The 14,987-nt window shown below is 37.8% G+C and overlaps 1 protein-coding gene across 1 annotated transcript in view; it reads right to left on the bottom strand.

Annotated features, from left to right (window-relative positions):
• E2F5 (E2F transcription factor 5) overlaps positions 1 to 1,055 on the bottom strand; it is a 28,457-nt gene extending 27,402 nt beyond the window's left edge. Inside the window, exon 1 of the mRNA XM_061171946.1 lies at positions 557 to 1,055. Coding sequence (XP_061027929.1) covers positions 557 to 787 — 231 coding nt within the window. The 5' untranslated portion in view covers positions 788 to 1,055. The remainder of the gene's footprint in view (positions 1 to 556) is intronic.
• Positions 1,056 to 14,987: the final 13,932 nt, after the last annotated feature.

Raw genomic sequence — 14,987 nt, 5'->3', positions numbered from 1 at the left:
TTTTAACGGGGAGGGCTGAAGAGTTCACCTTTTTGTGTGTGTGTCATCCAGAAGAGGTGGCAAAATCGGGTTTTGTTTGCTTGCTCGTTTTAAACAACCGAAACACGGTCTCAGCAAGAATTGCCTATTAAAACCATCAATTCCCAACAGCAAAATCAATCCCAAGGGTGCTTCGGGGCAAAGCGCCCGGGTACCCCCTGCGCCTCTGCCACAGGTGGACGCGGAGCAACAAGGACACTCGGTCGCCCTCGGGTCCCTACGCCCAGAGCCTGAAGCCACGCGGGCGCGCCCGAGCTCCTGGGCTCTTTGTCGAGAGCCCGGCGCAGCGCCGGGCCCCATTGGTTACCGCGGTCGGTCCGGGCCATCCTGGTCGCGCGTCCCTCCCCCATCCCAGCGTCCAAGGCCTGGGCGCCGGCCACGTGGCCCCTGCTCGCGGGTTTCCCGGTCCCCGGGAGGCGCGTCCACGCCGCGCCGCCCAACCCACGCGACAAGGGGGTGGTCTTCTCCCTGGACCGCGGGCTTGGAAGTCCGCCCCCTCCCCGCCTCCCGCACTCACCGCTTTGAGATCCAGGACGCCGTCCTTGGCCTCCTGAAGTAGCGACACGAACTTGGTGGTGAGCAGTCCCAGGCTCTTCTCGTGCCTGCTGCTGCCGCCCCCGCCGCCCCCGAGAGGCGGCGGCGGCGGCGGCGGGGGCTGCGCCTGGGACTGCGGCGGCTGCGGCCGCTGGCCCTGCCCCTGGCCCTGCGGCGGCGGCTGCCCGGAGCCCGCGGGCTCGGCCGCCGCCATCGCGTCCCCGCGCCGCGGTGGTGCGGCCCCCGCGCTCGGCCACCTGCCGGGTCGGCTCCGCGGCGGCCGCTGCCGTCTCCGCCCGCCGAGGGCGGGACGAAGGGTCGCGGGCTCCTGCAAACAACAGGTGCGCGGCGCCCACCCGCCTGGGGGCCGCTCGGCGCGCCGGGCCTCCGCCCCCTCCCCGAGCCTGGCGACGCGAGAAGGAAGCCCACGATCGAGGGGAGGGGGAGTGGAAGCGAGAAGAAGGGGCGGCTAGGGGTGGGGACCCGAGTTTAAATGGCAGGAAGTGACGCCGCGGCCCGCCGTTGCTTGGAAACGCATTTTTCTGTAGGAAGGAGGGGCGAGCGGGGAGGAGGGCAGCGTCGGTGACTGGGTTTCACACTTGCCTCCCTGCTGTTGGCGAGCCGCCGCCGGGAGCGGCGACCTACCGCAGCAACGCCGGGAGGAAAAAAGGGCTTCAGGGCAGGAAAAAACCCTGCCGGGTGGCCATCAATTTCTGAGCCGCTGGTTCCGTGGAGCCACACGAGATTAGCCTTCCGTCACTTACCTTCATTGGGCGGTTTCTGCTGTCTGCTCTTTTCGAGCTTTAGGAAAGCTCGAAAAACATTTGCAAATATTTCAGTGACTCGGACCAAGTGCAGGGTTATATTCCATAGATTATCTTTTTGGATTCGAAATACAGGAAAAACAGAATCATGGAGTCATAGCTAGAGATACTGGGGTGTGGAGGGAGAGGTCCTTAATTGCTCAGACTCGCCGCTGGACTCCAGATCTCCTGCATTTAGAACAGTGTTCTTAATACCTTACTGGAACCAAATTATATTGTGTTATTTAGAATATTAGGCACCCACACGTGCCTAATATTGTGTTTCGTGATACCCCAAACTATTGATGGGAAATGAGATAACACACAGATCTGAGTAAAAGTTTTTCCTCATTTGATTACAAACTCTCGAGAGTCAGAACTAAATTTTAAATGAGTTGGTGTCACACACAACACTTTGAATATAGTAGATGCTCAATAAATATTAGGTGAATGAAAATTTCATATGATGGTAATTAATCAAGAAAGTTTCATGCAAGAAATATTTTAAATTTAAAATAACAAACTAGAAAAAAGGGTCACTGGAATGAAGTGGAATACTCAGCAGCATTAGCTAGTAAAACTGGACACACCATTTATAACAAAATATTTATGCTTCCAATTCATAGGTACAGAACTTCATTAATAACCAGATAACCTTTATTTTAATCAAAGAACTCTATAAGCAAAACTTGGAATTTAAAATCTTTAGTAAAACATGAAAAATTCAATTAATAAAACCACTCAATTTAAGTTATCTCAAAATGGGTTCTGCTATGTGATTGGCATTAACAAAATCATTATTTTACAAATTAAATTAATTTGCAAATTAGTTTTAACTTATTATTAATAAATTAATAGAATTAATAAATACAATAGTGTTTCTTGAGGTTTTAGTTTTAATTTGTAGTGGTAACATTCTGCTATAGATGCAGGGACAGGAATTGATAAAAATAAAGTTGTTATTTTTAAAAACTTTTTATATGTGTCTTAGCTTGGTCTGCCATAACAAAAATACCATAGACAAGATGACTTAAACAACAGAAATTTATTTTCTCACAGTTCTGGAGTCTGGAAGTTCGGGTGCCCTCATGGTCAGGTTCTGGTGAGGACTGTCTTCCTGGCTTGCAGACAGCTACCTTCTCTCTGTGTTCTAACATAGCAGAGAGAGAGAGAGAGCAAACAAGTTCTCTGATGTCTTTTCTTATAAGGGCACTAATCCCATCATGAGGGCCCCACTCTGTGACCTCGTCTAAACCTATACCTCTCGAAGTCTCCCTCTCCAAATGTGGTTAGGCTTTAACATATGAATTTGGGGAGACACAATTCATTCCATAGCATGTAGTATTAAATCATAATAACTATTTTGGTAATTTTTTAATTGTTCTTTTTAATTTCAGTTTTTAAAGTTTTTCTACAAAGCAGTTATATTATTAATGATGCTAATAGGTCATTTGAAATTTATTTTGCAATATTTTTGTGTTTTTCACAATGAATTTTTCATTTGTTTAAACTCACTAGGATTCAACTAAAACACATTCGCAAGTTAGCAGCTATTTCAATTAGCCTTCAAATCCTATGTCTGTCAGAGAAACTACAAATTACTTACACCAGTGGCTTCCAAACTTTAAGGAGAAAAATCATCTATGGTGTTTGTTAAAAATGTGATTCTTTTTTCCAAATTACAGAGATTAAATCAGCATTTGATATGAGAATTTGACCTGGGAATCTGCATTTCTTCACAGATAGTTTCAGGTAATTCTCATGCACACAGTCACCCCTTTCAGAAATCCTGAATAACACAATGAAAAATAATAAAATATATCATTTTTCCTAAAACTGCTAAAGATCAGAGCCTGATAATGCAAAAGTCTTTTTAATATTTTGAAACTTTTTGGAATTTCTGCTAATGAATTATTTAAAAGACGTGATTTTTAAAAATCAGAATATCAATAATCTTTAAGAAACTGATATTGGTCACTGTTTGAAGTATATTACTCTGAATTTGATTTCTGTATCCTTTTGGCTATAAAGGAGACAACTCTAAATGGCTATCAAGTGCTACACTAGTTCTTTGCACCAATTCTGACAAAAGCCTAATAATTCTTTCCATCAAAAGTTAGGAGCCATAGCATATTATCAAGAAGTAGGTAAGATTTTTGTGCACTAGAATAATCCAGTTAAACTAAACTGTATTGCATTGACCTATGTAGTACTAAATGCATGACAGTAATCCTTTGTTAAATTCAGACTAATTACACCAGATTAACTGGGCAGATATTATGATCTATTATAATATTGTTTATATGCTCCTGATTATATTTTCATTATTTTTATGCATTTTGGAAGGGCAGCTGCTTAACCAATTCAGGAGTAGGAGGGAGGACTTCAGTGTTTTGAATTCGACAGAATGACTTATTAGCCCATAGCTCACTGGACTAAGAGTGTCACATTTGTGGAATTTCACATATGTTATTTTCATAGAAGTCCAGGATCAGTTTAGAATATGTGCAGTTGTGTCATAATATAGTAGTTAAATATTCAAGAAAATTCAACCAAATTTTATTTTGTTCACTGATGGTGGCGTACTGATTTTCAAATGCCTGAGCCTATCAGTTGGAAGTGATTGGTTGGAACTTCCAACTCTCAGGTCTCCTTTGAGCTAAGAAACTTCCATCAAAAGGCTGCTTACATCAGCTTTATTACTCCCTTGTTTAATCTGTTCTAAGTTAATGAAGATAAAATTTGGCTTTCTGTTTTTCCTTCCAAATCTTATAACACACAGACATCTATCTTATTATGCATTTTCAAGATTAAAAAAAAATTAGGTAAACATATATGTTTCAAGGATTATTAATCCTCACATTATGACAAACAGCATTATTCTTTACCTACCTATAACCTGCATGGTATAGTAATATGATAGATAACCCAAAGACCTTGACTTCAGAAGTATGTACCCTGTAAGTAGAAACGGGAAATGCAGATTACATTCAAACACCTATAGAAATGTAATTCACACACATTAAAGAGATTTTAAATTTTATTTAGTAACTTATACTCTACCTTATTGCCCTATCAAGGCAGTTTACGGAAAGAGGGAAGCTTACATTCAAAAGGCAGCTTACATTCAAAAATATGGCATGATATTAAAAGAAGCAAAGAAATAGTTGCTTCTAAATCTTCTTGAAGAGTCATATTGAAAATTCGAATTCTCATCTTCATTAAGTTAAAACTTACGATGTGATATTGGGGTTTGAACTTCAACCACACATATTCAAATGTAAGAACAAGAGATCCAAGTTTGTTTTAACAAAAATAAACTCAACTAATATACACCAGAAGCTTCTATTTACTAACACCTGAACAGTCCTCTGACTGCTCTTGTAGATAAAAAAGGAAGGTAAATATGGTCAAACATTTACAGAAACTGTATGTCACTTAGACTTTCCTGAAAAATAAGTTGCTCAGCAACTCTCCCACTGGCAACACTGTTGATAACACTATTTTTTGAAATTTCAGTAAGGTAAAAGTGTTTATCACTAAACTACCAAAGCATAAGATGACTGCCCGTGCAAATAAGAAGCCATCACATAAAGACCTCCTGTTCACAATACATTGCCCCAATTAAGACACAAACTTTAAAATCATATGCCCTGATACAAACCCTTTGGTAACTAAGACCCTGTGTCAACCTAGTGTTGAAAATGTTTGAATTTATCACCGAGAGAGTAATTCTAAGTCAAAAGTGGTTTTATCAAAAGAATTTCTCACCAGTGAATGGTCCCCACATCATTCAATTCCTTGTGCAGTGTCACATCTATTCCCCAGAATGAAAAAATAAAGCACTCTAAATAAATAAATCCCTCAAGATAATGATTATAGGTACCCTAGAATTATCTAATGTTAACAAATGTACCATCCTATCTTGCTCTACTGTAACTGACTATTTTATTTATAAAAATACCTATTTATTTAATTATATGTGTGCCATTTATAAAAATTAAGGAATTTATTCAGCAAAAATTAAATTCAGACTGTCAGTGGATATCTCCCAACTAAGTCATGTCAGCCATACACATTACAAAATGAAATAATACATGCTTTTAGAATCTCTGAAAAAAAATGCTTTGTAAACTGGAAAAAAAAATTACCTTTGGGATCTTTCCTCAGTCAGTAGATCATCCAACAATTTATCTGTCTTTTGTAATTGTGTGATATACATATTACTAGTGTTAACAGAATGACTGTAGCTGATACATGGTAAATCGTTTGTTATTTTAATACTTTCACGATTAATTTAATGTGGACTAGGCAAAAATTAAAAATAAACATGACCAGAACATTAAACTAGTGATTTCATTTATGTTAGTTAAGTTGTGGCTAAAAGAGATATTTAATTTTTAAAAGTAAGTCCATTTTTGGAAAACTGATAAGAAACTAACAGTTTGGGTAGTGTGAACCCAAAAATCATGAAGGTGAAGTTAACGATGTTATGCCAATTTTTATATGGTCAGTTTATTCAATGATCATAATCAGTTGAACTTTGGTAAACACTTACTTATCTTTTAACTGACAGGAAGAAAACCATTTAGAAAACTAAAACTACTCTTGTAGTTTTTAGCCAATTATGCATCGCAAAGAATTTCCTCTCAAAGTTCAGAATTGTTATGCGGATTTTATCAGTAAAGAGAGCAAGTACACAGATTTCATAAGATCAATAATGTTTACAAAATAGTAGGTGATACCTGCCAGCATTGTTAACACTAAGAGTAGGAAGGGCATTCCAGGATTTGAAAGTATAAACTAGTGTTCTCTTCACCACTGTCCAGAAGAAAATATCTGCCAGTCAAGAAGCCCCTCTCCACAAAGGTTTAAGGATAATGGAAAGAAGTGGTATAGACCAATCTTCAAAGTCTCCCACTGTGTCCTTACTCTCAGTGGACCACATCCTAAGAAAACAGACTCTAAAATCAAGACAGGTACATTACCAACAAATATAGCAGTATGTATATGGAAGTGAAAAACTGGCTAACAAAAATAAGATAATCCATTGAAAGTTGTGGCAGCTATGAGAACAGCCTACGGCAAGGTGGGAGGTGGTTGGGAAGCATATAACCATGAAGTGGGTCAAGAGTAATTATCTACTGTGGGCAGTACTGCCAGACAGTAGTCAAAATCCTAGAAAGATATTGAAAATTCTTATGATATTGAACTAGACTCCAAATTCTCAAGATTATAAGAACAACCATTTCCTTAGGTTTAAGTAAAAGGTGTTCCAAGAATTTGATAAAATGGAAAATAAAAATCCAACCTCAATTATAAATCACATGCTTACTTAGATCCATGTGTATATAAGCAGACTACAGCTTATATACTTCTTGAAGGAAGTATAAGGAAAAATTCAGTTTACTTACAGATGTAACAACTATACTTCTAAATTCCCTTCCAAAACCTGGTAGGAGTCATGGTGGAAAACTGTACAGCAGCCCCTGGAAGTTAGTGTTTTGATTTGGTGAGACTCAGGTTAAGACCCACAGACTGATCACCCTATATAATTCCCTCTACGTATGTATATCAAACCAAAGAGAGTGGCCACATGAGAAGGATGCTTACCCTTTCTTTAAAGCCTGAACATATCCTCAACTAGATCCTGAGGTAGCATTGAGGGTGGGGATTGGTTCTAGCTTTTGTTTCATAAGTTCTAATAAATAGATGTTTGTTTCTTTTGCTTTGTAGGTGGCTATCTGTATGCCTGATTCAATAGACCTTTCAAAGAGTGATAATGGGGTAAGAGATTTGGTAGGGAGCTCTAGAAAGGACAAGGTTTGAGCTATCTGATGGGAAGCAATTGGGACAGACTGTTGACTTAGACCCAAGCTGTGCCACTAATGTTGGGAATAAGAGCATGACTGAGCTGTAATGAAAGAACTCAATCAGAATCTAGGCACCCTAAAACAGCTGTCTTAAATTTATGTACTCCAGAGGAGACATTTGGACAAAAGCAGTGGTTACATTCACTTAATATAATTGAGTCAATTATATTAATAAAATGTGTTTAGCTGGTCATATCTCCCTTGATCACTGTGATTCAAGCCATGTGTATTAAGTGTGAGCAGCAATACCATCTCTCCAGAGGAAGTAAAAAAATAGATGAGTTAACTGGGGACCACCTTTGGTATTTCCACTCTATCTCCTTTCAATCCTCCAGTATGGCCAGCTGATAAATCATAAATCAGATGGAATATCAAGATTTCTTGATAAAAGTCTACCAATTGAATTAAGCAATCACAACTTTGGCAACGTTGCTCTCCCACCCCTATAAAATCTGGATTCACCTGTTATTTGTCACAGATTTATTTACTGGGACTTGCAATGATGAGATCAACCTAAGGACATTACTATCATCAACTGCATTGATGATATTTAAATGTTAGTAGGATTTAATGAAGCAAGATATCAACTTCTTATTCACTAATATCTCAACAAAAAAGGAGAAGGGATAAATTGTTATCCCTCCAAAAAACTTAGGGTCTTGCCATGTAAGTGAACATACTGGGATTCCAATGGATGAGAGAAGGTAGAATATCTTTTCTAATTATCCTCCAGAATATTAAACTGAAACCTCTATACCTAACATCCCAACCTTGACGGAGTCAGCAGTCTTGAGATAGCATATCTTGGCTTTGGAAATTTGATGTGCTGTATGTACTAGTTAAGCTGGAAGTCTAGTAAATTTCAGTTGAGGTACTTTTAAATCAAGATTTTGGATCCAGGGATAAGCTTCAGCTGTAATCAACCCTTCTTAGGTCCCATGACCCAGAAAGTCAAATAATTTTTTAAACCTCTAACATCTTTTCAATCATCTTTATGCAAAAGGCACACACACACACACACACACACACACACACACACACACACACACACACACACACACACAGCATGGGTCAATACAGAGCCCATTTCTGTATCACACAACGGCCTGAACTACCTGTTATGAATTGAGGGCTCTCAGCTCTCCCTTCTCACAGATAAGTAAGCCTAGTACTCTAGCAGCTAGTAGAAATGGTAAAATCAAGATTAGATAAATGGTAATAACTAGACAAGCTTGATGGAGCATGTGCTACCTTAGTGCACACTAAGGATTCCAGAATCTTCCTGAAGTGTCCCTTTATATTTTATCATCTATTTTAACAAACTGGGATCAACCACATGCTGAGCTCATCATCAGGCAAAAAACTTGATGATTTATGAATGGAGCTGACTGGTATTTAGCTGAACAATATCTATGGATCACAGTTGACTTGTATCCTCACTTTTACCTATCCACACAATATTAAGGAACTACTCTTTCCTCCAGGAGGTTGAAGTAGACAGAAGTCTCCTTGATAATTAGCTTGACAGTGACTACTGTGGGCAGGGGACTTTTAAAGGGAAAGAAGTGCACATGGCCATCTACCACCAACAGTATGGTCAGAGGTGAAATATCAAGTATCTAATGGTTCAGAGAAGAAATCCAGGCTGGTGTGGCCATCAAAGCCATTCTTTAACATTGACACACACATCATAGGGGGTACAGATTAGTAGAGACTTACTATAAGTGAGTTTATAAATATTATTTATAATTAATGGCCACCAGAAATTATCAACTTATTACTCGCCATATTGAATGAGTTGAGAACTATTCCTTCCTTCTCTCTTTTCTGAAAGAGTATGGCTATGGACTGATTTTATTTCTTTTTAAAATATTTTATAGAATTCACTGGCAAAGCTGTCTGAACCTGAGCTTTTCTTTGTAGGAATTCAGTTTACTTATTATAGGTTTATTCAGATAGTCTATTTTTTCTTGAGCCAGTTTTGGTAATTTGTATCTTTTCAAAAATTTGTTCAACTAAGTCATCTAATTTGTCAGCATAAAGTTGTTAATCATATTTCTTATAATCCTTTGTAGCATCTAATGAGTCAGTAATGCTGCCCCTTCTTCATTCTTGATTTTAGAAATTTTTATTCTCTCTTCTTTATTGCCCAGAGTTGTTAAAAGTGCATCATTTTTTGAAAATATTTTCAAAGAACCAGCTTTTGTTTTGATTGCTAGTTTCTCTATTACTTTTTTTGTTTCTTTTCTATTTCATTGATTTCTGCTCTGAGATTTAATATTTTTATCCTTGGGGTTAAGTGGATCTTCTTTTTCTGGTTTCTTTTCTTTCTTTTTTCTTTTTGGCTGCGTTGGGTCTTCGTTGCTGTATGCAGGCTTTCTCTAGCTGTGGCGAGCGGGGGCTACTCTTCGTTGCAGTGCGTGGGCTTCTCATTGTGATGGCTTGTTGCAGAGCACGTGGTCTACGCACAGGGGCTTCAGTAGTTGTGGTGTGCGGGCTCTAGGGCATGCAGGCTTCAGTAGCTGTGGCGCGCGGGCTCAGTAGTCGTGGCGCACGGGCTTAGTTGCTCCGCAGCATGTGGGAATCGTCCCGGGGATCAAACCCATGTCCCCTGCATTGGCAGGTGGATTCTTAACCACTGTGCCACGAGGGAAGTCCCTTTCTGATTTCTTAAAAAGGAAACTTAAATTACTGATTTGAAACCTTTCCTTCTTTCTAACATAAGCATTTCAATCTATAAATTTCTCTCTAAACATTGTTTTGCTGCATCCCATAATTTTTTCCATGTTCTCTTTTCATTTTCATTCAATTCAAAATATTTTCTACACTTTGTGATATTTTTATTGAGATATACTTGATTTACAATATTATATAAGTTTCAGGTGTACAACATAGTAATTAACAATTTTTTAAAAGGTATTATATTCCATTTATAGTTATTACAAAATATTGGCTATATTCCCTATGTTGTATAATATATTCTTATAGTTTATTTTATATACAGTAGTTTGTATCTCTAATCCTCTACTCTATCTTACCTACCCCTCTTTCCTCTCCCCACTGGTTACCACTAGTTTATTTTCTATAACTGTGAGTCTGTTTCTATTATGTTATATTCCCTAGTTTGTTTTATTTTTAGATCCCACATATAAGTGATACCATAGCAATATTTGGCTTCCTCTGTCTAACTTATTTCACTAAGCCTAATACCCACCAGGTCCATTCATGTTATTAAAAATGGCAAAATTTCATTCTCTTTTATGGCTGAGTAGTATTCCATAGTAAATATATTCCACATTGTCTTTATCCATTCATCTAGTGATGGACGCTTAAGTTGCTCCCCTATTTTGGCTATTGTAAATAATGCTGCTATCAACATTGGAGTGCATGTATCTTTTAAATTAGTGTTTTCATTTTCTTTGGATATTTACCCAGGAATGGAATTGCTGGATCATATGGTAGTTTTAGTTTTAGTTTTTTTTTTAAATATGTATTTATTTTTTATTTATTTTGGCCGCGCTAGGTCTTAGTTGTGGCACATGAGCTCTTAGTTGTGGCATGTGGACTTCTTAGTTGCAGCATGTGGACTCTTAGTTGCAGGATGCATGTGGGATCTAGTTCCCCAACCAGGGACTGAACTCGGGCCCCCTGCGTCGAGAGCGCAGAGTCTTACTCACTGACCCACCAGGGAAGTCCCTATCTTTAGTTTTTTGAGAAACCTCCATACTGATTTCCACAGTGGCTGCACCAATTTACGTTCCCATCAACAGTGTACATGGGTTCCCTTTTCTCTGCATCCTTGCCAACATTTATTATTTGTGATCTTTTTGATGATAGCTATTCTGACAAGTGTGAGGTGATATCTCATTGTAGTTTTGATTTGCATTTCTCTGATTATTATTGATGTTGAGCATCTTTTCATGTACCTGTTGGCCATCTGTATGTCTTCTTTGGAAAAATGTCTATTCAAATCCTCTGCCCATTTTCTAATAATCAATGGTTTGGTTGTTTGTTTGTTTGATATCCAGTTGTATGAGCTGTTTATATATTTTGGATATTAACCCCTTATTGGTCATATCACCTACAAATATTTTCTCCCATTCAGTAGGTTGTCTTTTCATTTTGTCGATGGTTTCCTTTGCTGTGCAAAACCTTTTACATTTAGCTAGGCTCTATTCATTAAATTTTGCTTTTGTTTACTTTACCTTAGGAAACAGATCAAAACAAAAATATTGCTATGATATATGTCAAAGAGTGTTCTGCCTATGTTTTCCTCTAGGAGTTTTATGGTATCTGGTCTTACATTTAGGTCTTTAATCCATTTTGAGTTCATTTTTTTATGAGAAAATGTTCTAATTTCATTCTTTTACATGTAGCTGTCAACTTTTCCCAGCACCACTGACTGAAGATATTGTCTTTTCTCCATTGTATGTTCTTGACTCCTTTGTTGTAGATTAATCGACCATAAGCGTGTGAGTTTATTTCTGGGTTCTCTAATCTGTTCCATTGATCTATGTGTCTATTTTTTGGGCCAGTACTATACTGTTTTGATTATTGTAGCTTTGTAGTATAGTCTGAAGTCAGGGAGCGTGATTCCTCCAGCTCTGTTCTTATTTCTTAAGATTGTTTTGTCTATTCAGGGTCTTTCGTGTTTTCATACAAAATTTTAGATTATTTGTTCTAGTTCGGTGAAAAATGCCCTTGGTGTTTTGATAGGCATTGCATTGAATCTGTAGATTGCCTTGGGAAGTATGGTCATTTTAACAATATTAATTCTTCCAATCCTTGAACATGGTTTATCTTTCCATCTGTTTTTGTTGTTTTCAGTTTCTTTCATTAGTGCCTTATAATTTTCTGAGTACAGTTCTTTTTACCTTTTTAGGTAAGTTTATTTGTAGGTATTTTATTCTTTTTGAAGCAATGGTAAATATTGCTTCCTTAATTTATCTTACTGATAGCTTGCGGTTAGTGTATAGAAATGGAACCAGGGGCTTCCCTGGTAGCACAGTGGTTGGGAGTCTGCCTGCCAATGCAGGGGACACAGGTTCAAGCCCTGGTCTGGGAGGATCCCACATGCCGCGGAGCAACTGGGCCCATGAGCCACAATTACTGAGCCTGCACGTCTGGAGCCTGTGCTCCACAACAAGAGAGGCCATGATAGTGAGAAGCCCGCACACCGCAATGAAGAGTGGCCCCCGCTTGCCACAACTAGAGAAAGCCCTCGCACAGAGGCGAAGACCCAACACAGCCATAAATAAAAATAAATAAATAAATTTAAATAGCACTTGGTAAACAAAGAGAGGGAAGAAAAATATAGTTAAAAAAAGAGAAATGGAACCAATTTCTGTGTATTAATTTTGTGTCCTGCAACTTTAACAAATTCATTGCTGAGCTCTAGTAGTTTTTTGGAGGCATCTTAAGGAATTCTATAGCATCATGTCTGCAAAAAGTGACAGTTTTATTTCTTCCTTTCCAATTTGGATTCCCTTTATTTCTTTTTCTTGTCTGACTTCTGTGGCTTGGACTTCAAAACTATGTTGAATAAAAGTGGTGAAAGTGGGCATCCTTGTCTTGTTCCTGACCTTAGAGGAAATGCTTTCAGTTTTTCACTGTTGAGTATGATGTTAGCTGTGAGCTTATCATATATAGCCTTGATTAATTATATTATGTTCCTTCTATGCCCAATTTCTGGAGAGTTTTTATTATAAACAATGTTGAATTTTATCAAAAGCTTTTTCTGCATCTTTTAAATCATCATATGGTTTTTATTCTGCAGTTTGTTATTGTGGTTTATCCCATTGATTGATTTGTGGATATTGATCATCCTTGCGTCCCTGGGATAAATCCCACTTGATCATGGTGTATGATCCTTTCAAAATATTGTTGGATTTACTTTGCTAATATTTCCTTGAGTATTTTTGCATCTATGTTCATCAGGGATATCGGGCTGTAATTTTCTTCTTTGTGATATCTTTGTCTGGTTTTGGTATCAGGGTGGCACTGGTCTCATAGAATGAGTTTGGAAGCATTTGTCCCTCTGTAATTTTTTTGAATAGTTTGAGAAGGATAGGTGTTAGCTCTTCTCTAAATGTTTGGTAGAAGTCACCTGTGAAGCCATCTGGTCTTGGACTTCTGTTTGTTGGGAGTTTTAAAATTCCTGATTCAATTTCATTATTGGTAATTGGTCTGTTCCTATTTTCTAATTCTTCTTGGTTCAGTCTTGGGAGATTGTACACTTCTAAGAATTTGTCCATTTCCTCTAGTTGTCCATTTTGTTGGCATATTGTTGTTAATAATAGTCTCTTATGATCCTTTGTATTTCTGTGGTGTTGGTTATAACTTCTCTTTTTTCATTTCTGATTTTATTGATTTGGGCCCTCTCTCTTTTTTTCTTGATGGCTAAAAGTTTATCAATTTTGTTTATCTTTTCAAAGAACCAGCTTTTAGTTTCATTAATCTTCTCTATTTTTTTTTTTAGTCTCTGTTTCATTTAGTTCTGTTCTAATCTTTATGCATTCTTTCCTTCTACTAACTTTGGATTTTGTTTGTTCTTCTATTTCTAGATCCTTTAAGTGTAAGTTTAGGTTGTTTATTTGAGATTTTTCTTGTTTCCTTGGGTAAGCTTGTATAACTATAAACTTCTCTCTTAGATCTCCTCTTACAGCAACCCATAGATTTTGGATCATTGTGTTTTCATTTTCATCTGTCTTCAGACATTTTTTTGATTTCCTCTTTGATGCCTTCAGTGATCTATTGGTTGTTTGATAGCATATTGTTTAGCCTCCACATGTTTGTGTTTTTTGCAGTTTTTTTTTTCTTGTAGTTAATTCCTAGTCTCATAGCATTTTGGTTGGAAAATGTGCTTGATATGGTTTCAATTTTCTTAAATTTACCAAGGCTTGTTTTGTGGTCTAGCACGTGGTCCATCCTAGAGAATGTTCTATGTGCCTTTGAAAAGAATGTGTATTCTGCTGCTTTTAGATGGAATGTTCCATGTATATCTATTAAGTTCATCTGATCTAATGTGTCCTCTATCCCAGTGTTTCCTTATTGATTTTCTCTCTGGGTGATCTGTCCATTGATGTAAGCAGAGTTTTAAGTCCCCTACTATTATTGTGTTACTGTCAATTTCTCCCTTTATGTTAGTTAATATTTGCCTTATGTATTTAGGTTCTCCTATGTTGGGTGCATATGTATTTACAGTTGTTATATCTTCTTCTTGGATTGATCCCTTCATCATTAAGTAATGTTCTTCTTTGTTTCTTATAACAGTCTGTTTTAAAGTCCATTTTCTCTGATATTTGTATTGCTACTCCAGCTTTCTTTTGATTCCCATTTGCATGGAATAATTTCTTCCATGCCCTCACTTTCAGTCTGTGTGTCTTTAGATCTGAAGTGAGTCTCTGGTAAGCAACATATATATGGGTCTCGTTTTTGTATTCATTCAACCACTCTATGTCTTTTGATTGGAGCATTTAGTCCATTTACTTTTAAAGTAATTATTGATGTGTATGTTCTTATTGCCATTTTGTGAATTGTTGTGGGATTATTTTTGTGGGGTTTTTGTTGTTGTTCCTTTCGTCTTCTTTTGTTCTATTCTCTTGTGATTTGGTGTCTATCTTGAGTGTTATACTTGGATTTCTTTCTTTTTTGTGTGTCTGTGTATCTATTATAGATTTTTTTGTTTGTGGTTACCATGAGGTTTACATATAGCAATCTATATATACATGATTAATTT

This window comes from Eubalaena glacialis, chromosome 17 (assembly GCF_028564815.1).
Source record: "Eubalaena glacialis isolate mEubGla1 chromosome 17, mEubGla1.1.hap2.+ XY, whole genome shotgun sequence".
Classification (NCBI taxonomy): Eukaryota; Metazoa; Chordata; class Mammalia; order Artiodactyla; family Balaenidae; genus Eubalaena; species Eubalaena glacialis.
The sequence above is the reverse complement of the archived record's forward strand: the minus strand, read 5'-3'. Positions and strand labels throughout refer to the sequence as shown.